This window comes from Miniopterus natalensis, chromosome 15 (assembly GCF_054644295.1).
Source record: "Miniopterus natalensis isolate mMinNat1 chromosome 15, mMinNat1.hap1, whole genome shotgun sequence".
In the NCBI taxonomy this organism is placed as follows: domain Eukaryota; kingdom Metazoa; phylum Chordata; class Mammalia; order Chiroptera; family Miniopteridae; genus Miniopterus; species Miniopterus natalensis.
Window position 1 is genome coordinate 36,041,383 of NC_142095.1, and position 23,295 is coordinate 36,064,677.

Sequence of the window (23,295 nt, forward strand, 5' to 3'; positions counted from 1 at the left end):
ACTCAGAGGTCTGATTCTCCCTTTTATAAGAGGAGATAATTAAACATAAATGCTAACTATCCATCCAATTCCTGTACATCATTCCCTCTAATGCCAGGCTTCCTGAGCCTCTTGGAGGGGTGGGGCCGGGGAATCTGTATTTTAAACAAACTTTCCAGGTGACTCTGATGGCCCAACATTGGGAAACCAAGGCTACTCTGTCACATACTGAAGACGGAGTATTCAATACAAGCAGTGGCTTCGTGGCCGATATTCAGGGAGACTGACACACTGGAATTAAACCCCTAATTGCTGTGGTCTGAATGTTCGTATCCTCCCAAAATTCTTATGTTGAAATCCTAACCCCCAAGGTGATGGTATTAGGAGGTGGGGTCTTGGGGTGTTATTAGGACATGTGGGTGGAGCCTCATGAGAGGGATTAATACCGTCATAAAAGAGGCCCCGCAGAGCTCCCTCTTCCACCCTGTGAAAAGGCACCAGCTATGAAAGAGGAAGAGCCTCTCACCAGAACTCAGCCATGCCGGCACCTTGATCTTGGGCTTTCAGCCTCCAGAACTATGGGAAATAAGTTTCTGTTGTTCATATGCCCTGCCAGTGGTGATATTTTGTTATAGCAGCCCAAACAGACTAAGACACTAACTGCTCTGAAGCCTGAGAGCACCCAAATCTGTGCACTACTACATTACATGTCCAAGATAAACAAGACTCAACCCTTGACTCTCTCTGTCTAGTGGAGATCTGGACTGTAAACCAATAAATTACAATAAAGTATTAAAAGTACCAAAACAAAAATCTGTATGTTACAAGGCCAATTTGGGGAAACTGTTTTTTAAACCACCTTCAGGTTTGCTATCTCTTTTTTTCTTCTGACCAACCCTCCCATCCACCACCCCAAACTGTACCCCACGCACATAATACACATGTGCACATACACACCACCACCACACCATGTACACACACATATCACACATCCCCCATACACTCCCCACTCACACATCACGCAGACAAGGTTGCCAGAGTTAGCAAATAAAATACATTTATTCCAGTTAAATTAGAATTTCAGATAAACATATTTGGGACATACTTATACTAAAAAGAAATTCATTATTTATCTGAAATTCTAATTTAACTGAGAGTCCTATAGTTTACTTGGCAACTCTTCACACACACACACACACACACACACACACACCGTCTCTCTCACACACCCCTCTACCTTACTTTCATGTAGGTCCACCATATCGCTAAAATTCCCCACACATAAAGACAGTTCTAAGTCACCATCTTTTTTCACCTTTCTATATTACTTGCTTAAATTTTATAACACATATGCATTACATTGGAAGTTAGAAGTTTTAAAGCTGTTCAGAAATATTTTTAATGCATATTTAGTCCAGTTAAGCCATCAGTGCTCCTGGAAATTGCCCCTGCTCATGAACTGCTGTAGAGAGCATCATGTTTCTGGGGAAAAGTGGGAGCTTTAGAAAAGGCAAGAGCATGGGTCCTGGAGACAGGGCAACTAGGAATGAACACTGGAGAAGGCAACCAGGAGGGCCCTAGGCATGGACACGCCTAAATGCTTTGATTTTTTTTTAATGATAAAACCATTGACAACAATCATAGTTACCAGGACTGCTACATTTGGTTGTGCAATATGTGCCCTGAAAAAGGGGCTCATTCAAGGCAGGAGGGGCTGTCCTCTGCTTGCCCCTCCCCCATATCCAGAGGGTATCTTTAATTTATATAAAGGCCCTCTAGATGCTACAGCTGCCTCAGTAAGTTAGCATTTAGGAAAGTGTTACGTGCTAACTAGTGTGCCAACTGGCTTAAGACTCCCAACTCCCTGTGGAGATCTCCCTGTGACAGAAGGAGCACCACTCCAGGAAACTCGGAGCAACAATGGATAGCACGGGCACTGGTCTAGGCCATACCTTGGAGGCTGGCATCTCTTCTTTAGCCTGGCCTTCCTCACACTGGACTCCTGAGAGAGGCGGAATATTGTCTTTGCCAAAAATGGCTGCAATAGGCTTTACTACTATATGACTCTCCAACCTGGAAACCAGGCAGGGCTGCAGGTGCTTCGGCCAATATGATGCAAATGGCTTTGGAGGCTGGGTCATGACAGGTGGGGCAGCTTTCACCCCAAGTCTAACTACCCTGAGGCCACCATGACGTGAGGTAGCCACTCTGCATGGAGAGGCCGGATGACTCTGAGTCACCCTAGTCCAGGCGCCAGATATGTGTAAGAATGAACCTTCAGAAGAATCCAGCCCCCTGCCATTGCATCACCACCAAACTCTCAATCTTCCCAACTGAGTCCCTGACCTCCTGTGACACTGATATGCCATCCCCACTGTGCCCTTTCTGATTTCCTGCCCCACAGAATCCATGGGCATAACTCACTGTGCATTGCGGTAACTTGTTACACAGCCATAATACATAGAACAAGAGAACAAAATGCCATTGGACCTACGAAACAGATGAGAGCCAACAATTTCTGTCAAAGCCTAGAGAATGGAATGGTGTGAGCAAGGCCAACTGCATTGTCCTCAAGTCAACCAGACTTGGGCTGCTTCCCTCTCTGGTCTAAACAGTACTTCAAGCCCATCTGATCACATCAAGACAGAAACTGCAGACACAAAGGATCAGCAACCAGCAAAAATGACGTCACTCTCTCATCACTGCGGGCCAAAAGCCAGGCTAAGCCATGTCCGGGTGTCCCCACACTACTCCCATTCTCTGGGGAAGTTTGGGTCCTTCAGTAGTCTAACATCCCTGGGTCCCAGGGCATACTACTCCCCAAGGAGAGGGACAGAATGATGCCTTTTAGTGCTTTTCCCCAGAAAGAAATTGAGAGGCTGTGGTGCTATCCTAAATGCAATTCTCTTAGGCCGTTTGGGGGATACAAAGTAAAAGCTTCCCTCTAATATGAACAGGAGTATGCCTAAGAATAAGTATAACAAGCATGGGTAATTTTTTTTTTCATGAACAATTCACTGATTTATTAGATCAACAAACATATATCCCTATAATCAATGAAAACTGTACAATATATAAAATAATTTAAGAAATATTGGGAATTAGCAGCACCATCCGTTGTTGAAATAGCAAGAAAAAACTCACATATTTTATGCAAACACTAGAAGAGGGTAACTACTTTAAGACATAATAATGCCATTGAATGTCGGGGATAATTGAGAAGGGCATCTTTTGGGGAAACACACCTCCTTCTGTTCCAAAGATTTAGTGAGTATATCTGATGATTAATTTTTTAGAAAAATGCTACTGAAATAAGAGATAGTGAGTATTTTAACTAGGACAAGAAGACTAATACCCAGCCACTTCTGCTTCTATGAAAAATTTAGTTCTGAATTATGAAATTAGAAATAAAAATAATTTTTAAAAGACAATAGCTGTCTCTAAGAAACATTAAATGGAACACAGGTCACTATGAAAATAGATCACTTTTCCAGTTTGCTTAATAATTTACTTTAAAAAATTGTTTGGTTTCATCACCAGTGACTTAATTAAGCATTTTTACAAGCTTGAATGTATTTCTAAAATCTAATAGGTTCTTTGGATTTTTTAAAAATCTGTAGCCCTGCTGTTATATTTCCTGTGAATCAGAGTAAGAGACTGAGTTTGTGTGAAGAATACAAATTTACATACATTTTACAGCAACCTGTACCTAACATCTACAAAATTCACATTTATAATACAAGCAAGTACAAGGCCAGGGTTAAAATGTACTTCCAAAAAGTCAAACTGTATACTATTTTTATTTTGTCCCTTTAAAAAAAGTTCAACTGCAGCACCATCCTCAAAAAGCCTTATATCCTAAATGTGGAAAGAGGCCACTTTCCAGATACGATTCAGCAACCACAGACAGTTTTTCTGTGCTGGTGAAGGAAAGGATTTCCAGTTTTCTCCTGGCCCCTGAGTCTGCGTCGCATGTCAGTTTAAGTTCTTTCTCTGCGAGGCTGTGGGGAGGCTTGCAGGCTGAGCACTGCTCCTTCGACTTAAACCATTTCGTCTATGTTTCTTCAGAAGGGGGCCAGAGTTGGATTCTTCTAATGTCCTTTTCAAGTTTGCTGGAGGGGTTCTTTCACCTTCTTGGGCCTTCATTGGACCTGGAGTTGAACATCTTTAGATTTTTCTGGTCCATGATGGTATTTGTTGAATTGGGAGGCACAAAGCCAACTGACAGGCTATTATTCAAAGAATCATGTATCCTTAACGTCAGGGCCTCAGTGCAATTTTCTGCAAGTGGCTCTGGATCTCTTGAGGGTATGGCTGCAGCCTGGACATTCCCTCGAGCTATCTCAGCTGGAACTTCTACATAATTCTCTGAGAAGCCATTACTGCGAACAAGGTATTTGGTCCTTAGAGTTCGGCCCTGACCGGGGGTCCTCCTCCAGTGACTTGACTGGTGGTGTGGAACTTGGGGAAGGAGTCCTCTGGCTGCTGTCTTGACTATTATAGGAAGGGCTATCAGTCAGGTTCAGACAGAGCTTCTCCGTGGTGAACTTTCCCCGACTGTCACTCCTGCAGAGATGCAGTCACTATGGCCCTGGTGTTACCTGCTCCAAGCCTACGCTGCCTCCAGCGGCATTTTGGCACAGGCCTGTCCATGCTAGGCCATCACGTATTTTTCCCCCTATTGGTCCCGGCACACTGAGGTGGCATCTTGGGGTGGAATCATATTCCAGAGTCCATCACTCCCCAAGATAACACGCTTGTGCTTCTGGGGATCAGAAGCTTGCGTCCCGTCCGGGTGACACCACGATTTCACCACTGAAGAAATCATAGCCAGTTTCCTCCACAGGGCCAGGTGTCAGGCCAGGACGCCCTTGCGGATGGCAGCGCAAGCCTTCGCTGGCCCTGGCGAGGTGAATCCCTTCTGCTTCTTGATGAAGCCCCGGAAGTGCTCCCGGGCAAACCACGCTGCCTCCCCGCGCGCCGTGCGGGTCACACAGAAATGCCACCGAGCACCGGCTGCCGAGCACCCGGCGCCTGGGGGAGGGTCACGAGCCTCTTGGGCCGCCACCGCTGGGCCTTTTCCACCAGGAAGGGCCGGCATGGACGCTGCGGAGGCCAGGGCTTTGCTTCAGCTGCTGGCTGCGGCTCCGCTGCAATTCGAGCGACGTCCTCCATGTCCTTCCTCCCGCCCCGTCGGGGGAGACGCTCACTCCCGCTGCCCGTGGTCCGGGGCTCCCACGCGGCCCATGGGGTCCAGCCCGCAGGCCGAAGCCAAAGTGATTTTTTTAAATGAAGGAGTGTTCAGCAGAGGGTTTGCAAACATTAAGAATTTTCTTACTTTGAGCAAATAGATGCGGGGCCCATTTCTGAGAAAAGAAACAGAAAACTTAAAGGACCCCACAAAATGAATGTTAGAAACTAACTACAGTTCATTAATTTGAGCAGTTACCCAAGAAATGAAAAAGCCATTACACAGTATTGACAGGGGTGTTGAGGCCTAGGTAAGGGATTCTTCTGAGAGGCTCCCACAACACTTCGCATAGAGTGTAAATAAGCGTCTGCAATGATTTAATTAGGCCCAAGAGGATGCCCCAAATCACCTCCGCGCCTTCATGGGACTCACAATTTAAGATACTCCTTGTTGCCAAGAAGTCGAATAGCCAGGACCCATGGAAAAGTTTGGGATCAACTGAAGAGGTTGTGCACTTGTTATTTACAAAAGAAAACAATGGCACTCGATGTTCATAGTGACATTAGCAAGGACAACGAAGACTTCTCACCTGGAGCCTCTGTAGGTAACAGACCACAAACCAGGTGGACCTGGCAGCATGTTCCTGAGATTTCGCTTCAGCCAGCCCTGCTTATTATATCCTAAATGGTCTGCCTGGAAGGGACAGCACTAACCCAGGTCTCTTGTGAAAGGATGGCGCGCCCTGGGCTTCCAACTCCAGTAAGTGACACAACTCCAGTAAGTGACATGATGCAGTGGCCCAAGCACTGGCCTCAGACAAGCTTGGATCCCAGCCTCACCACCTGCCTACGTACGATACCTTGAGAAAGTCGTGCTAACCTCTTTGGAACTCATTTCTCATAACCTGTAAAATGAGGAGTTTGGAGCAGCATGGTGTTTCCCAAAATGTGTTTCTCAGAATACTAATTTTACAAGACATTTTCTAGATTAAAAAAGGAAAAATATCCTGTGATCAGTAAGTGTGAAATATGCAGCACACTGAGCCACTCTTTTAGAGAACCACATAACAGACTGACCTACAAAGAAGTCCTGTGTTAAAGGAGTTTGTTTTACCTTGTTTAACCCAACATTTCCAAAGCACGATTGACAGCAGAACCCTTTCAACCTACAGCTTCTGTTAACGCTTAGAGAATGGTTCCATGGAGCCCACGTTAGGGAATGCCAGGTTGTGTTCATTTATTCATGCACTAACGCATGCTCTCTTCGTCTCCCCAAGTTCCAGGAGTCTTTCATTCCACCTGTTAGTTTGCTTGTTTGAGTGGGACACCTGCCAAGTGGTGTACAAGAAAGCGAATGGAGTCAGAACCAGGTCTGAGACACAACATGCTTTCTGCCAAATTTGGCAGAGGGACAACCCAAGGTCTCATCAGTTCGACAAAAAAAGCCTAATGGAAGGGCTGAGAAACACCGTCATCATCATGCTGAGGGTTCCTGTTCATCTCTGTGATGCCACTCCCACCACTTAGCCACTGCCAGTTTGACTAGGGTAAACCATTCCTCCTTAATAGCCCCCCAAACAGCAAGAATGTTCCTCTTTTTACAATTTTCTCTTGCTGTTCTGAGAACTGAATTTTATCTTGCTTCACTTCAGATAAAAATGCCTGTCCCTAATCCAAGGATAGTAACTAAGTTTCTGACCAATTTTCTCCCCTGGCTTAGACTGCTGGGCAGAGAAGAATTCTAAGGCCATGTCTGGAGTCAGGGGAAAGAGTTCCATGATTGATTAATGATGTCTGCAAGGGAGAGGGCAAAGACCTGTGCCATGGACTTACTAGCCTGGCTCTGAACTAAGGTGAGGGGGAAGCCACTATCCTGGAACAACAGGACTGTTCCAAAAGACACCACAAAAATTGTAAATTAGCAGAGGAAATGTAAACAAGTGCTCATTTTTAAAATACTTCTTTACACCACCACCAGAACTAGAGGGGATAAATGGGGAAAATGAATCCATTTTATTATATTCAGGTCCTGCCACTGATTTGAGTGGGATTAGAGGTAATAAACCTCTGAGATGGAAGACTGAACTTCAGTTGCTGCACTCTCCATTTTATTTCCTTGCAGATAACATGTACTCACCAAAAGTAACTTTATTTTTCTTCTGACATTTAATTCCAATATCGGTGATTCCAGCCATCAAATGTGCATGCTGCGTGCCAATATTTTCAGAAGCTGGGCAAATCCCTGAGTGCTTCCTGAAGTCATACATGAAGAACAGTCCATGCTTGGCCCCTCTGAGTCTCTATGCAGCCCCGGTGGCCCTGTGGTCAAATCCAAGTGAGCACATTAGTGACAATGTCTTCCTACTTCTCAGTCACTACTTTGTATTGTAGTAAAGGGGCAGGAATAATAGTGCTGCTCCAGGGAGCACCTCCAGGTCAAGCACAATCTAGAGTTGCTGTCCTCAGCCCCCAAACACTCAGAGACTCCAGACTGAGTAGGGAATCTACTTGCGCATTCTGCAAAGAATTTCAGGAGACCTGGCTTCTGAGGGCTGTTCAACAGCACTTTCTGCGACAGTGGAAATGTTCTCTAACCTGCCTGTTCAGTAAGGTAGCCGTGTGTGTCTACTGAGCACTCATAATGTGGCTGATGCCACTGAGAAAGTGCAATGTTTAATTTTATGTCATTTTAATTACTATAAACTTAAACAGTCACTATGTGACTTTGGTCAAGTTATTTAACTTCTCCAGCCCTGTTTCACTTCCTATGGCCCTCCCAAATCCAACCACTTCTTTCCACCTCTCTGCTAAAACTCTAATCCCCTTAATCTTTTGAGGAAACTCCATCCTGTTTTTCATAGAGGCTGCACCAATTTACATTCCCACCAACAGTGCACCACGGTTTCCTTCTCTCCAAAGCCTCACCAGCACTTATTATGTCTTGTCTTATATGTAGTGTCATTTTTTTACTTGAATTTTCACAGAATACCCCTGACATCTCTGGAAGAATCCACAAGAAAGTAGTAATATTGGATGTCTCCAGAAAGGGAAACTGAGTGGCCATGGGATGAGGTTGTGAGGAAAAGTTGTTGCTAAATACACTATTACAACTTTTTAATTTTGAGTCATTTAAAAGTATTAAATTTAAAAAATTAAATTTTGTTAAGGACACACATGGGACTCAACAAAAGTTATTTTCATGAGGTGGGAGGTAAGGCGTAGCATAAAATGTTTTCTCTTTTTCCTAATCTTGCTTCTCTGGCACCCTCCAGCCCTCACATGCGGGCTGAGTTAGCTAAGAAGAGGCCTCTTGCCAGGAGAGGGCGCGCTTGAGTGCATTCAAGCAGTCGGAGAAGGGTGTTCAGAGAAGAGTGTCACTGGGGAGTGAGGAGTTGCATGGCCTTCAGGGAGGACCAGCCCAGGAAATGCAGACACACCCCCAAAAGCCCCTCATCTACAATTTCAGACACCAGAGACAGAAGAACCAGAAAGCTTCTAGAGAGAGAAAAAGGCAAAGACAGGCCAATCCAAAGGTCTGAGAATAAGAAGGACACTGAATTTCAGCAGCAGCAACAGGCAAAAACAATAAACAGAGCAGTCAGAATTCTGAGCCAAAATATCAATCAAAAGCAAGAGCAGAATATAAACATTTTCAGATTTGCAAAGACCCAGGAAATTATCTTCCAGCCTTCCTTTCTTAGAAAGTTGTTAGAAGATGTGCTTCATCAAAATGAGGGAGTAAACCAAGGGAGTCGGGCTTGGGATCCAGGCAAGAACAGAGGCTCATAGGACACTAGGGATCCAGAGGATCCTGGGTGACACTGAAGAAACACTTAGGATACCTTAGAACAGGGAGAATGGGATTGCCATAGGGCTCCACATGGCTTTGAAAACTTAAAATGGCTAAGTTGGGCAACAAAGCACAAGTGACACCTTAAAGAACAGGACCTTCATCCCACCGAGGGGAGTCCATGACAGTGGGCTGGGGGAATAGACTACGTTTTTGTTATTTCCTCTAAATTTAGACTTTAAAAGCCTCTTAGCCATTGGCTGGTGGGGATGGGGTAACCCCACAGACTGATTTAAATCTGCCGTACCCTGGGTCCCTGGTCCAATTCTGTCCAATGACAGGGCAGAGCTCAGATGTCCTTGCCTCTACCCCCTTGCCAGCTGGATCAAGCACCATCCACCAGGACTTCCACCATCAGTGCTGGGGAGCTCTTATCCATTAGTGCTCCTGCACCCAGCACGGGGCCTGGCACACACAGTAGGTTCAGTAAATTAGCCCCCAGGCTCTCTGGAACTGAATCCTCTGAGGGAGGAGGTGTTGGGCACAGCTTCCTGCCCCAGGAATCTTCCTTTGTGGGTAGGGGGAACTCCCAATGGGGCAGGGCTGGCCAACCTGGAGGAAGGCCTAGTGAGCATGTGCTGGGTTTAGGAGCAGAAGTGAAGGTAAGGATTCCTCCCGTGGCCCTCCCTGGGGGCCCTGGGCTGGAGGCTTCAGGGGCTTTGAGTACCCTGCCCTCCTGGAGAATGAAAGGGGAAGAGAAATCCCCTGGGGGGTGGTTTTGAGTCATAATGGAAACAGCACAGCCCTGGGCTGCAGGATACTTCCCCGTGTGGGCCTCACAGCCCACCTAATGAGATGGAAATAACAGTCCTGCCCAGGGTATTGGGCTTAAGTGACAGGGTGACAAAGCACTGTTAACATGTAGATGTGAAGGGGGACACTGCCTCCGGCCCTATAGTGACAGCCAGCCAGGGGCTCAGAGACTGCAACATCTGCCTCCAGTCCAGATGAAAGTCTTTCACTCTTTTTAGTCCCAAGTCTGAACTCTGACCTGGCCAGTTGGAGCCTTTTAGGTTCCTATTGTCCATGGGTCACTCACACTCTACTGAGGGCTCTGCTGGCTGCCCAGTGAGGAGATCCTGGAGGGGCAGCCGTTTGGAGACCGGCCTGAGGGAGGGAGTGGTGTCTCAGGATGAGCAAGGCCACCCTGGGGTGCAGGGGCCACGCTGCATGGGTGAGGCCCGCAGGCCGCCTAAGGGGAACATGGTGCTCTGAGCCTCTTACGCAATGTGCCAGCCCAGCAGCTCTAAGGAAACCCTGTTCCCACCTGACCCTTGCGCAAGGCCGGGCCCTGCAGGAGGCGGCCCGGGGCTCTGCCCGGCCCCGGCCCAGCCTGGAGGCCCAGGGCGCGCTCCCCACCGCCCGAGGCCGCCCCGAGGGCGGGGGGGCACTTCCTCCAAGGCCGGTGCCGCCGCGTGCGCGTGAACAGTCTGCTCGGGTGCCTGTGCGACGCGGGGAAGCGGCTGCCCCCCGCAGGCCCCGACTTTCCGGCCTGCACAGCGGGGCGGGGGACAGCGCTCGCCGCGAAGGCGCCTCACGAGGCTTCCCGCGCCCGACGGCCCCAGGCGGCGCACGGGCTCCGCCGCGAGGCTGGGGTTTGGGGGAGTCGCCGCCCCGCCCCGCCCCGCCCCTCCCTGCCCCGGCCCGCCCGCCCCGGGCCCGCTTCCTCCTCCCAGGGGCCGGCGGCCGGGTGGTGTCCCGCACAGCCCTCCGGCCGGCGCCGCGCGGGCAGCCCCCCGCCGCCGCCGCGCCATGTCCGCGGGCTGGTTCCGGCGCCGCTTCCTGCCCGGCGGCCCGCTGCCCGCGCCGGGGTCCCCCAGGCCGCGCGCCAGCCCCGTGCCCTACCGGCGGCCCCGCTTCCTGCGCGGCTCGGCCTCCTGCCTCGGCCCAAACGACGCCCCGCGCCGCCCGGAAGCCCGGCCGGTGCGCAGCCCCGCGCGGGGCCGCGTGCTGCCCTGGAACGCGGGCTACGCAGAGTGAGTGCCCCACCCCCAGCCCCTGCCCCGGGGCTCCCGGCCCCCGGCCCCTGCCGAGCCAGCCTGGGGGCCTGTGCCGAGCTAAACTGAGTGAGTGACCCCTTCCCCCAGCCTGTGGGTAGCTCCTTCTGGTCCTCGCCTTTGGGCTCTTGCCAGTCTTCCCCTCCCACCTGCCTTTTCTTTGGGTACTCCAACCTCCCTCGGAGAGGATTACGAGTTGGGAAGGACCTGCACCTCTGGGGCTCCCGACATGACATAGGGGCACTGGAGTGCCAGCATTTTGGGCTTTGGAGATAGCCCTCCTCACACACACACACACACACCGCCACCGCCACCGCCACCGCCACCACCACCACCCCCTCACCCTGGGTTATGGCCTATGCAGCATGGGACAGGGATTCTCCCTGAGATGGGGGGAGCCCTGCCCTTACCTCCCAGCCCAGGTGAGCAGGCAGGCTCCAGAGGGGCTGGGCCCTGAGTTTTGCCTTAGCCAGGAGGTCACTGAACAGTTAGGCAACTTATACCATCTTTGTCCAGATATAAGGGACAGCATGGGGGCTATTGCCCCAGAAGGAGGGCTTCTCCCTCTGTGCACCAGCTCTGGTCTCTGTGCCCACGCTGGGTGTGTCCCTGAAGGGTTACTGATCACTTCCTGGCCTCAGGATCATCAATGCAGAGAAATCTGAGTTCAATGAGGATCAGGCTGCCTGTGGGAAGCTGTGCATCCAAAGATGTGAGTTGGGGCCTGTAGAGGACCAGGAGTGGCTGACCTTGTGCCCAGAGGAGGTGAGTGCAACTGGGTTGAGCCCCTCTTACAGGCTGGGGCCAGGACTGGAGCTAGGACTTCAGGCTGGGCCAGGGATCAACTGGAGAAGCCAGGAAGAACCTGACGGCAATCCTTTCCTGTACAGTTCCTGACCGGTCATTACTGGGCACTGTTTGATGGGCACGGAGGTCCAGCTGCAGCCATCCTGGCTGCCAACACCCTGCACTCCTGCCTGCGCCGGCAGCTGGAGGCCATAGCAGAGGGCATGGTGGCCACTCAGCCTCCCATGCACCTCAGTGGCCACTGTGTCTCCCCCAGTGATCCCCAGTTTGTAGAGGAAAAGGGCATTAGGACAGAAGACTTGGTGATTGGGGCTCTGGAGAGCGCCTTCCAGGAATGTGTAAGTTAAATGTGCTTTTTGACTGGAGAAGCAGTGAAGGTTTTGTCCCCAGGGACCTGAGGGACTCTGGGTTGTGGTGGTCACCTTCGATGCTTGAATTGGGAAGGCAAGATTGGGTTGGTTTCAACAATCCAGTAGCCATCGTCGTCATCATAACCATTTATCCAGTGCCTACTACATGCTGTGTGCTTTTACCTGCATCATCTCCTTGCACACCCTGTTGCTCCTTGGTGCAGGAGCTGGTTTCCCTTCCTCACTCATTTGAGTAGGACTTCCCTCCCTCCCAAGTGATACGTCCAGATCTGACCACAGGGATCCTGGAGTCATAGCTAGACTTTGGGCTGGGACTGCCAGGCTTGTTGGTGGGGAAGTGAACTGCAGGGTGAGCATTGGGAACAGAGTAATATGGTGGCAGTACCAGCAGCAGCTAAAGTGGCCTCTGTTTGCCCCAGGATGAGGTGATCGGGCGGGAGCTGGAGGCCTCAGGCCAAGTGGGTGGCTGCACAGCCCTGGTGGCTGTGTCCCTGCAGGGGAAGCTGTATGTGGCCAATGCTGGAGATAGCAGGTGAGTGAGCTCTGGAGAGTGAAGCAGGTGGGCAAGCAGCCACCAGAGGCAGTGGGGACAGTGAAAGGGGGCTGGAAGTGGAGGGATGGAAATGGGGAGGCTTGACTAGCTACTTGTATATCTGGCGTGTATGGAGCATGAGTGGACAGCAGATGCCAGGGAGGGCACAGGCCAATGGGGCGGAGCCTCTACCCTGTAGGCAGTCATGGAAGGCTTTGAACAGGAATTGACATGGGCAGAGCTGGCCCCTGGTGGTTGGAGGAAGGGCCAGCAGGAGGGAGGCGATGGGTGAGGTTGGAGGCTCCACCACAGACCTCTCTTATCTCCTCCCCAATCCCATCCAGGGCCATCTTGGTGCGAAAAGATGAGGTACGGCCTCTGAGCTCTGAGTTCACTCCAGAGACTGAGCGACAACGGATCCAGCAGCTGGTAGGTGCCCTTGGCAGAGGAGGCTGTGGAGCCCCAACTCCTGGGTGCAGGGCCACCAGAGAGAGCCTGATCTGACCTTGTCCTCCCTACCCCAGGCCTTTGTCTACCCTGAGCTTCTGGCTGGTGAGTTCACCCGACTGGAGTTCCCTCGGCGACTGAAGGGGGATGACTTGGGGCAGAAGGTTTTGTTCAGGGATTACCACATGACCGGCTGGTGAGCAAGGTGGGGGTGGAGGGACAGGGTGGGGAGAACCAAGGGGTCCAAGCTCAGCTGTGTGGCCTGGGGCAGTCCCCTTCCACCTGGGCAGGGTGGGCCTTGTGTTGAAGGGAAATGAGGTGGGAAGTAGGGCCTGGGTTGACACTGGATCTCCTCCTGGCAGGAGCTACAAGTGCGTGGAGAAGTCGGATCTCAAGTACCCACTGATCCAAGGACAGGGTAGGCAGGTCAGTGAACAGCCCTCTCCAAGAATCCCTCTTCAGTTGTTCCCTGCAGAGGTGGGAGCTCCTTTGTGCCTTATGGTTGTGGCTGGTGTCTTAGGGTCTGCTCCAAGGCCACAGGATGTTTCTTCCTCAACCCAGAGTGCCTGAGGGCCCCAGTCCAGCTCTATGCTTTACTCGTGCATTTGCTGGGGCTGTTTGCTGTGTCACCTCACATCTCCCTTGTCCCCAGGCTCGGTTACTGGGAACACTGGCCGTCTCCCGGGGCCTGGGAGACCATCAGCTCAGAGTCCTGGACACAAACATTCAGCTCAAGCCCTTCTTACTCTCTGTGCCACAGGTGAGAGGCAGTGAGGCTGGTGGGAGCTGGGAAGGGAACGCTGAGGTATCATCAGGCTTAATTTGCAGGTGACAGTGCTGGATGTGGAGCAGTTGCAGCTGCAGGAGGAGGATGTGGTTGTTATGGCAACTGATGGGCTCTGGGATGTCCTGTCCAATGAGCAGGTGGCATGGCTAGTTCGGAGCTTCCTCTCTGGCAATCGAGAGGATCCACACAGGTACTGTAACTGCTGGGGACCTACCTGGGCCTGGGTGCCAGCAGCAACACCAAGTAGTTATGGCTGAGAAGACAATGCTGATGATGAGCCCGGCTCAGGGCAGGTGGTCAGGATTAGTGTGGTCTCAAGATGCCATGGAGTGGAGATGACTGTGGGTCCCATAAGTCTCTGGGTCTAGACTATTGTGGCCCAATCTGTGGGCCCTCCCATATTTGTGACTTGCCTGGTCCCACAGTTGGACTGCATCGCTTGGGTCTCCAAGTGTCTAGCCCAGTGCAGCGAGTTCTCTTGCCTCTTTGCTTTGGCCTTGGAGTATATCTGCAGGATGTTCCCCACAGGTTCTCGGAGCTGGCCCAAATGTTGATACACAGCACACAGGGGAAGGACGGCAGTCCCACAGGGGAAGGGCAGGTGTCCTACGACGACGTCTCCGTGTTCGTGATCCCTTTGTACACCCAGGGCCAAGGGAGCAATGGCCACTGAGGATTCAGACACGGCATCCCAAAACTACTCAGGGTCAGGTTGCAGTCTGGGAATCCCTCCACTGTGGTCAATAGCAGACCTGCCTGCCCTGCCCCCAGACACAGCCCAGGACTTGCCCCCCACCCCAACCCATTTCAAGGGGAGCATTTATTTATACCAGGCAGTCAGGAGCTGAAGAGTGCCGACAACCCAGTTCTCCAAGTCCCACTTTGGCAGGCAAGGAAATAGTGCTATCAGTAACATTCCTGTGGCAGGCATTTTACAGCTTGCAGCACCCACAGGAGGCTCTTCAGACAGGATCCTTAACAGCCCGATATATTATTCCCAGGTGGGGACAGCTGGACTAAGGGAATTAGCCAGGGATGCTGGCAGGGGCTGATAGCCTGTATTTGGATCCAAGTCTCCAATCCATGAATGTCAGGGTATCTACTTAACAACCCTCAAAGCCCATGCAGGGAGCCTTATGGGAAGTTGTGGGCAGCCTTGAATCTGCTGAACAGCCATCCTGAAGCAGGCCCTGGGGCTGAAGTTGAACAAAAAGGGGCAAGGACCCAAGTGGGCTGTGGGGAGTTCTCTCCAATTACTGCTCCTGCCTCTAGCCTTGCATCCAGATTGTTCCTTCCAGGCCCCAGCCCACCCTAGGCTGATGCCCCAATAATGCCTTTGTTTTGTGGCTCCCCATCACTTCCCTATGATTAAATGTTTTTATGCAGAAAAACCCTTGTGAATCATGAATTGCTCTACAGGTTGGCATTACATACAGTATACCTTTCACACTTTTACCTTCCAAAGAATCGGTCTTAGCTCTACCTTACAGCTTGCATCTAGTCAGCACTGTTTTTTTCTCTGTGGCCCCCTAGTTCCCAGCTTGGGGTGAGCCCCAGTGAAAGGATTGTTGTCTGGGGACAGAAAGGAGGTCACCACCACAATCTGTGAGCTTTGGGCTTGAGGTACCAGAAGGGCTGTCCTTTAACTTGTTTTTGAATGCAGACTTCAGGGCTTGCATTTGGATGAGCAGCTTAGTTCCTCACCTTCCCCACAAGACTAGTTTACCATTAGCACTTGCCAAGACTCAGGTGCTAGGAAAGTATTTGTTCAGTTACAAGACAATAATCTTCATGACCTCAGCCTTACCTGGCTCTTCCCTGATCCACTACTTTAGTTTACAGTTGAGGTGAGTTCTTAGCAGGCAACTCAGCCCTAGAACAGCAGCTAGGAAGGACAAGGGCCCATAGGCTCCAGAGGTGATGGTAAAATTCATGTATTTACTAACTCATTGAGGAGGTTCTCAGACCCCCTTTCCTGCCCATTAACTCATTTTAGACCCCATTTCCTATACAGTCTTTAGGGAAGATAGGGAAAACAAAATTTCTCATTTTTCAGTCATATTCCACAGCCCAGCACTTCTGGACCTATGTCTGTTCACAGCTGGGTCCTGACAAACTGGCTGGCCCCAGCAGCCCTGGGCAGCCTCTCCAGGCACCTCACAAGTGCAGGAGTGTGCCCAAATAGCCTGCAGTTTTACTTCCTCTTTCCTCAGCAATCTCCACCTCAGTCCCCAGCCCAAAAAGCCCCCCACCCTGTGCCTGCATCTCACCCACATCAACAGCTGAGCCAGCTCATCCCCAGAGCCCACTTGCTTTGCTTCCAACCCTGCCCTCTGCCTGCTCTTGCTCCTCACACCAAAGGCTGAAGCCAAGGGGGTGGGTGCAGTGGGTCTCTCAATGGGCAACAAGCTACCTGACAGGAGTGCGTGTGGCAGGGACAGTTACACTGACCTATGTATTCATGTCTCAGCAGACCAAACGCTGCAGCAGCCCTCTCGCCAGGTTGGGAGGTCTCTTCCACCTTGAGCAATTTGTTGGGAGAGCCTATGCACGGCCTACTACTCAAGCTGGGACATTCCCTCTGCTGCCCTTCAGAGCCCTTGGCCAACTTCCAGTGACCCTGGGCAAAGTAATGGGCCCATGAATGAGGCAGATAGCAGGAGGATAGAGCGAGCACAGGCTCTAGGAGTTACCAACTCACAAGCCAGGCAGTGGGTTACCCATCAATTGGCCAGGCCCTCTGCTGGAACTGGTGTAGGAACTTCAGAGGCCCCACTATTCTTGCCCCCCAGAAGCAGGGGCCTGAATAGCACAAACCTTATTCCAGCTAGAGGTTGCCAATCTGATCAAGTGCTGAGGCAACAGTGGGGATGAAAGGTGGCCTGAGGTACAGGACAGATGCAGTCTTTGAAGATCAAGGTTGACTCGCTGGCCTTTCCTATTCACTCATTTCTGGCTGTATGGTTGCTTATTAGAGACTGGGGTTGAGGAGACCCATGCTGCTATGCACTTGAGGGCTAGGTCTAGGGGTTCCTCCCACCAGCCCACAGGTCTTAGTTACCAGGGACAGTCAGGGGCAATCCCAGGCAGCCCATCAATCCATCCACACAGTATTAAAGTGAGTCCCAGTGTGAACCAGGAGACAACCCATCTTTCCCTCCAACTATAGGAACCAACCAACCAATGCTACAGAAACTCAATGGAAGAGGCTGCAGCCATAAAATTCTGTTTAAGACCAATAACATGGAAAAATGTTTATGTTAAGTACAAAAGGGACATAAAATTGTATATACAGAATAACAACTATGTAAACACACCAAAATTCTACACACAGAAATGTCTAGAGGAACATTTAACACCAAAAGATTAACAATGGTAGCATTAGGGTCGCAGACTGATTCTTTTTAAAATTCCCCAATTTTAATAAGCACTAATTATTGCAACAGGGAAGTTTTATTATTAAAAAAAATAATAACCCACTAGCTGGTGGCTGAGCAGTGCAGCAGTTGTAGCTGTCACATACAAATCAGTGGCTTTGGCCCTGAATTGAGAGTGGTGAGCAGCCCCTCCCCACTGGGAACTCAAGCACCTCGGACTCCAACTGGGAGCATCCTTGCAGCCCCAGCCCTCAGTCTCTCTGGCACACAGCATTTTTTCCTCCCTTTATTCTGCCTTATTCCCACCACCACATCATCTCCAGTCACCTCTAGCTGCATCTATTCCCTTTCCTTCCCAACTCAGGAGTCAGCTCTGCAGCCACAGGTCCCCATAGAGGCCATGCAGTCCCTATTTTCAAAGGACATGGTACCTCATCTTTGGACACACAGGAACTCAATACAAATCACTTTCCTGCTGACAGGCAATTTATGCTTGGTAGCTTTCCTGGTTACAGATGTGTTAATTATGCAGGTTTTCTTAACCCTGTTCCAAGGACTCTCTACCATGACTTTTCTACCCTGGAAAGCCAGGAGTGGGCAGTAATAACTCAGTTCATTTCCCTTTAAAATTCCCTTCACTCCAAAATCCTTCACTCTGAAATGGCAGAGCTATATACAGTGGACATCACAGACACTACAGGTCCTAGTCTACACTGGGAAAGACTTGACCTTTAAGTTTCAGGAACAAATCAAAAAGTAATTGCTAGCTCTGGCCAGTGGGGCTCACTTGTTAGGGCATCAGCCTGCGCACCGAAGGGTTCCAAGTTTGATTCCTGGTCAAGGGCATACACCTGGGTTACAGATTCGATCCCCAGCTCAGTTGGGGTGCAGGCATGAAGCAACCATTCGACGTGTTTCTCTCACATCAATATTTCTCTCTCCTCCTCCCTCCCACTCCCTCTAAAAATCAATGGAAAAGAATTATCCTCGGATGAGGATTAGCCAAAAAAAAAAGTAATTGCTAAAACAAATCTGTAATTGCTTGCAATTCATAGCCTATTCCTGCTGCTGAACAGAGGCAGTAATGGCTTGCTTTCCCCCTAGCAGATACATATTCTTGGGTGAGTCCTCTTGGACAAATCACCTTGTTCAATCTGTTTCTGGATGTGCAGGGAATATGTTACCTGCTTAAATGTTTGGGAATTTAGTGAAATAACATGCCATTCATCCTGCTCTAAGAAGGTCATGCAGGGGAGAAAAGGCCATAAGCCAGCCGCAGCTCATCTCAACCCTGATCAGGACCCCTCCCCCTCTCCCAAGAGAAGGCAAGGGAAAAAAACAAGAAAGACATAACAGGTAAACAGGAGTGACCTGTAATTGGTAAAGCCTCAGACAAACGGAAAATGCCGTGGTTCTAGCATCCTGCCCCCAAATACTGTAAGCCAGACACAAAAGGCATGCAAGAGTGACTGTCACACATATATAGGTGCAGACAGAGCATCACCAGGCAAAAAAGGGGGCTAATACTGCAGAAAGGGCCCCAAAGTGCGGCTTGAAGAACACAAGGGAGTCATCCCAAGACCCTCAAATAGCTGCCATGGGAATAGCAAACACTTGAAGCTTTGCTCCATTCAGTCTCCTGAAGGGAAAATGTAATAGGGAAGACTCACTAACACTTGTGGCGAACACTATTAGCAACGATGCAGTCTTCCCCCCAGGCTGGAGGATTCCATGTCCTTCGGCTAAACTCTGAGAAATGACAGGTATTTTATGTATATGCATACATATGTACATATACATATATATGTATGCACATACACAGATATATTTAAGTGAAGGTGTACACACTGTGCTAAAATACAAACAACAGAAATCCCAGGTCATATATAAAAAGGCTAAATATAACATATAACACAGGCCTAGCGCCAGCTCATGGTTGAGAGCTGGGAAGGGGTGGTATCATCAGAAGACTATGTACACAATTTGTGGTGGGCAGGGAAGGCATCAGTGTAAACAACTCAGACTCACTCCACAATACTGGCCCACAGGAAAGTGTGATGTATCTCATGTACAAAAATAGACTCCCACCTTGCTTTTGTACATGACCACCCTGGGTAGACATCCAGGAGGACCATGGGTTTGTCTTGATGACGAGGGACCACTCTAGGCTGCGGCTAAAACCTCCTGGCCCTAGGAACTCACCTGCTACCCTTTCCTCCCTTTCAGGCTCTTGGGCCTTTTCCCACCCAAAACCCAGAGCCTGAGGCATGTCTAGATCACCCACCCTCAAGTGACTAATTTCCAAGGCTTCCTGGCAAGCAAGGTCTTTCTGTATCTGTCCCTTTCTGACCCCAAGATATATGAAGACTTATTTTTGTAAATGTTTGGCACCTAAGTAACATGATGGTTGTGGATTACACCACAATAACACGGGGAGACCCAGTAATAAGACATGCAGGGTGAGGGCAAGGGGCACTGAGCTGCTCTAGCATCTCAAAACCAGAACTGTGGCTTCCCATGCATTTACAGGGGTGGGAGAAGGGATGTGCAGAATAACTTCACCGGCTCCTCAGCAGCAAATACATTCAAAACTGAAGACGCCTTAAGGGCCCATTATACCCTAATATTAGTCTGGTCACTCCTCTGGGGAGCTCGGTGCAATTGACAGGCTAGAAAATCTGAGTCCCAACTGAATCTGCCGCACCAAGAGTCCTTTTGAAGAAGCTTGGCAAAGTAATTTTTTTCTTTTGAGCAGATGTACAGCACATCCATGGGAAGGCCGTGTGGAAGGATGCTCTCTGGCCCAGTCAAATGATCCAGTCCCACTAATATCTCAGTCCCCTCTGAGTTTTTTCCTGCTGGCCACCCTCACTGTACAGAACAGCCAAACAGCATCATGGTCAGTCGTCAATGGTGGGCAACCAGAAGGCCTGAAAAAACAACATAAGTCAACTTTAAAAAGCCAAGTATCTCTCTTAACTGCTGAGGGTTCTTTTACCCCTTCAAGCTGCCCAACCCCAATGGTGGAGGAGTTATGGCTGGTGGCCCTCCCTCCCAACCAACCAACTCTGGCAATCTATGGAGAAACACTCCACTTTACGTGAAAGCAAGCTGGTTCTGTTTCCCTCCAAAATAGTCTATCTTCCACCACAGTGACCCAGTGGTAAGGAAAAAAAGGAGTGCGGTCCAGGAGGTGGGCAACTGGGTAACCTGGCCTCAGGCTAATATACCAGGTGACCTCCGAAACACCCTCATCTTCCTGATCGGTAAAAAAATGAGCAGAATTGGACTGGATGGTTTTGGTGCATTTTTTCCAGACACTGTTTTATAGGGGTGGGGGTAGGAGCACACCATGTTCTGGGTAGGCCAGTAGTGAAGTCCCTCATCCCCAAATACCTAGGTAGGTTTAGAAGATGCGTAGAGGAAACTGGCAGCTAAGACTCATGATGCTTTGTTCTGCCAGCATTATCTAAGAAGAGACAGGGCCTGGAAAAAGTTCTAAGTGGTGAGTTATGATCAACTGTAAGAATTTCTGAGGAATTCAGTATAAACTGAGAGAAATGGAAAACTTAAAGGTTGCAGCCACAAAAGCCCTGTTCAAAGTATTTTAAGAAGCCAAAAAGCACCCTAAGCCCGTTTTGTTCAGTGGTTAGAGCACTGGATTGAAGGGTCACAGATTCAATTCCAGTCAAGGGCATGTGCCTTGTTTGCAGGTTCAATCCCTGGCCCCGGTTGGGGTGCATGCAGGGGGCAAACCAATCAATGTTTCTCTCTCTCCCCCCTCCCTCCTGCCCTCTCTTCCACTATCTCTAAAAAAAAAAAAAAAATGGAGAAAATATCCTCAAGTGAGGATTAACAACAAAAAAAAAGAAGCCAAAAAGCTGTCAAGCATAGCCCAGGTAGTTTGGGCATAAAACCAGGAGCCAGAGCTAAAACTGGCCTATGATCTCCCAGGAGCTCACAGGTGATCCAAGATCACAGAAAGAAGAGTAAAAGTGAAAGGCCAGTCCAACCAGAGTTCAGAGAATAAGAGGTGAAACAGGGAAGCAACCAGCTGAGAAGCATCAACTTGGGTGCTTGTAATGCACCTATTTAGAACACAGCTTGCTGTGCTCACTTCGGCAGCACATATACTAGAACACAGCTTGCTGTGCTCGTTGAAACACCCACAACCCAACTGAAGGACACCTTCCATTGTTCACATACCATGTTGGAACATGCGCTGGCAAAGGTCATGAACTTGGGGTTGAACTGCAAACAGGTAATTGGGCCTGTATGTTTGCCATCCAACACAGCTACTTTTATGCCACTCTCTCCATTCCAAACATGGATCTTGCCGTCCTCTGAACCTGAAGAGAATAATCAAGAAACACCCAACAGTTCAAGGTGCAATACAAAGACGAGTGGGAAAGGGACACAGATTGACATCTGGAAAGAGGCCACGTCTCAGGACCCAGCCCTCAGCAGAAATTGAGTACAAGGAGAGGTAGTAAAGAAAGGACACTCTGGTAATTGATTTTGACCCTAGTTATTTGTTCCTACGCAAGTCAAGTAACTTCCCTTCTGACTTTGGTTTTCTCATTAAAAATGGGGGCTAAATATCATTACACTACCAACATCTAGCCATTAAGATGAATGAAAGCAGAATTATATCAGAAAGTTAGTATTACTAGTAAGATGGTGCTTGTAGAATTTAACGCTAGTCCAGGGAAGACCAACATTAATGCCAGTTCCCATAAAGAACTGCAAAGTCAGAAAAGTTTAAAGACACTATACCTTTCGCATACTGTGCTACACAGAAATCTGAAAACATCTAACAAAAGGATAAGAAATAATACCTTAATTAGTTAAGATAATATAAACAAAATCTCAGTACCAGAAAAATAACCCCCAACGGGGATAAAGGACACTTACCAATCATAATAAACTGGGAGTCTGGAGTAAAAGAGGCCTCCAGTGTGACAGCTTTGCTGTTGGCATAACCCTAAAAAAAATAGAACAGTTCTCTTATCAAAGTGCCATTAACAAAAAATAACTGCCTAGAAACACTGAGGAGACTCATCACCTTCCTTTCTGTGAAACCCTCTCCTCCCCATTCACACCACCACCAAGGTTCCAAACTTGGCCACCACCCTTTAGCATTCACCTCCTACTCCAACTCGATATTCAAGACAAGAAACCGTTTATGGTCAGGAATTACTCAGTATCTAAACACTAAATGTGGGTCACTGGGTGAGAAGTGAAAGTCTCAGAATCCAAGAGAAATAAGTTCATATGCAGGAACAAAATGTAAGCCCATGCCTTGATCAGTGAGTCAAAGATACCTGCTCATCTCCACTAGCCAGCTAACACAATTCTCAGCCCAGGAGGCATGAACAATGAAATAGCCATGCTCAAAGATTGTCAGCTCACCCCAAACGTGTGCATCACTACTCCTTTGAATGCGTCGATGAGACGAATGAAGCTGCCATTGGTGGAGATGAGGATGAGTTTGCCATCATTGCTGAACTTAAGTCCTGTCCACTCACAAGTCCGATCGTACTGCATCTTAAATGTTGCAAATGGCCCCTGCAAAAGATAAAAGGATGAACTACTGTATGACACTTTCCAATATCTACCACATACCTCTTCTATAATACAAAAGGTTCTTAAATGTTTATCTCACCCGTCAAAACTTCCACAATATCAAGATAGCTTAAAGATTCAAAAATTTACCTTATCAAAAGAGCGAAGGTCATAAAGTTTCACCATTTCAGAATTGACGCCTGCAGCAAAAATTAACCCTTCTGGATCAAAAGAACAAACTGGCTTGCCCTGTAGATGCATGAGGCCCTAAGAAAAAAGAAATAAGAAAAAAAGTTAATGAACCTAAGGATCCAACTACCATAAAATTTACTTTTCCCAAAGAAAACTAAGAAAGGGACACAGATACCAACCTACCTACAGAACTGAAATGAG

General features: G+C 49.1%; 2 protein-coding genes, 1 long non-coding RNA gene and 1 pseudogene across 3 annotated transcripts in view; 1 reads left to right on the forward strand and 3 right to left on the reverse strand.

Moving 5' to 3' along the window:
• Nucleotides 1–2,986: 2,986 nt before the first annotated feature.
• On the reverse strand, nucleotides 2,987–5,154 carry LOC107534694 (protein phosphatase 1D pseudogene; annotated as a pseudogene).
• Nucleotides 5,155–5,223: 69 nt separating this feature from the next.
• On the reverse strand, nucleotides 5,224–10,878 carry LOC148091449 (uncharacterized). Its single transcript, XR_015715717.1, has 3 exons — nucleotides 10,865–10,878; nucleotides 7,307–7,488; nucleotides 5,224–5,345 (listed from the first exon to the last, which is right to left on the reverse strand). It is a non-coding gene; the product is annotated as an uncharacterized LOC148091449 (long non-coding RNA).
• Nucleotides 10,772–15,686, forward strand: PPM1M (protein phosphatase, Mg2+/Mn2+ dependent 1M). The gene is made up of 10 exons (XM_087825011.1): nucleotides 10,772–10,995; nucleotides 11,658–11,781; nucleotides 11,907–12,161; nucleotides 12,614–12,726; nucleotides 13,071–13,155; nucleotides 13,251–13,369; nucleotides 13,536–13,599; nucleotides 13,826–13,933; nucleotides 14,002–14,150; nucleotides 14,489–15,686. Exons 1-10 carry the CDS (start codon nucleotides 10,772–10,774, stop codon nucleotides 14,631–14,633), a joined length of 1,386 nt encoding a protein of 461 aa, XP_087681137.1. The 3' UTR covers nucleotides 14,634–15,686.
• Nucleotides 15,687–17,183: 1,497 nt separating this feature from the next.
• WDR82 (WD repeat domain 82) overlaps nucleotides 17,184–23,295 on the reverse strand; it is an 18,191-nt gene continuing 12,079 nt past the window's right edge. The window contains exons 5-9 of the mRNA XM_016209851.2: nucleotides 23,053–23,169; nucleotides 22,750–22,905; nucleotides 22,252–22,321; nucleotides 21,544–21,686; nucleotides 17,184–20,267 (exon numbers count right to left, since the gene is read on the reverse strand). Coding sequence (XP_016065337.2) covers nucleotides 20,238–20,267; nucleotides 21,544–21,686; nucleotides 22,252–22,321; nucleotides 22,750–22,905; nucleotides 23,053–23,169 — 516 coding nt within the window. The 3' untranslated portion in view covers nucleotides 17,184–20,237. The remainder of the gene's footprint in view (nucleotides 20,268–21,543; nucleotides 21,687–22,251; nucleotides 22,322–22,749; nucleotides 22,906–23,052; nucleotides 23,170–23,295) is intronic.

What these genes read in the sequence shown, in the direction of transcription:
- PPM1M (XM_087825011.1), top strand. Translation starts at nt 10,772, where the DNA reads ATGTCCGCGGGCTGGTTCCGGCGCCGCTTCCTGCCCGGCGGCCCGCTG. An exon ending in TGACCTTGTGCCCAGAGGAG is followed by an intron (nt 11,782 to 11,906) that starts GTGAGTGCAACT and finishes TTTCCTGTACAG; the next exon opens with TTCCTGACCGGTCATTACTG. An exon ending in AATCGAGAGGATCCACACAG is followed by an intron (nt 14,151 to 14,488) that starts GTACTGTAACTG and finishes TGTTCCCCACAG; the next exon opens with GTTCTCGGAGCTGGCCCAAA.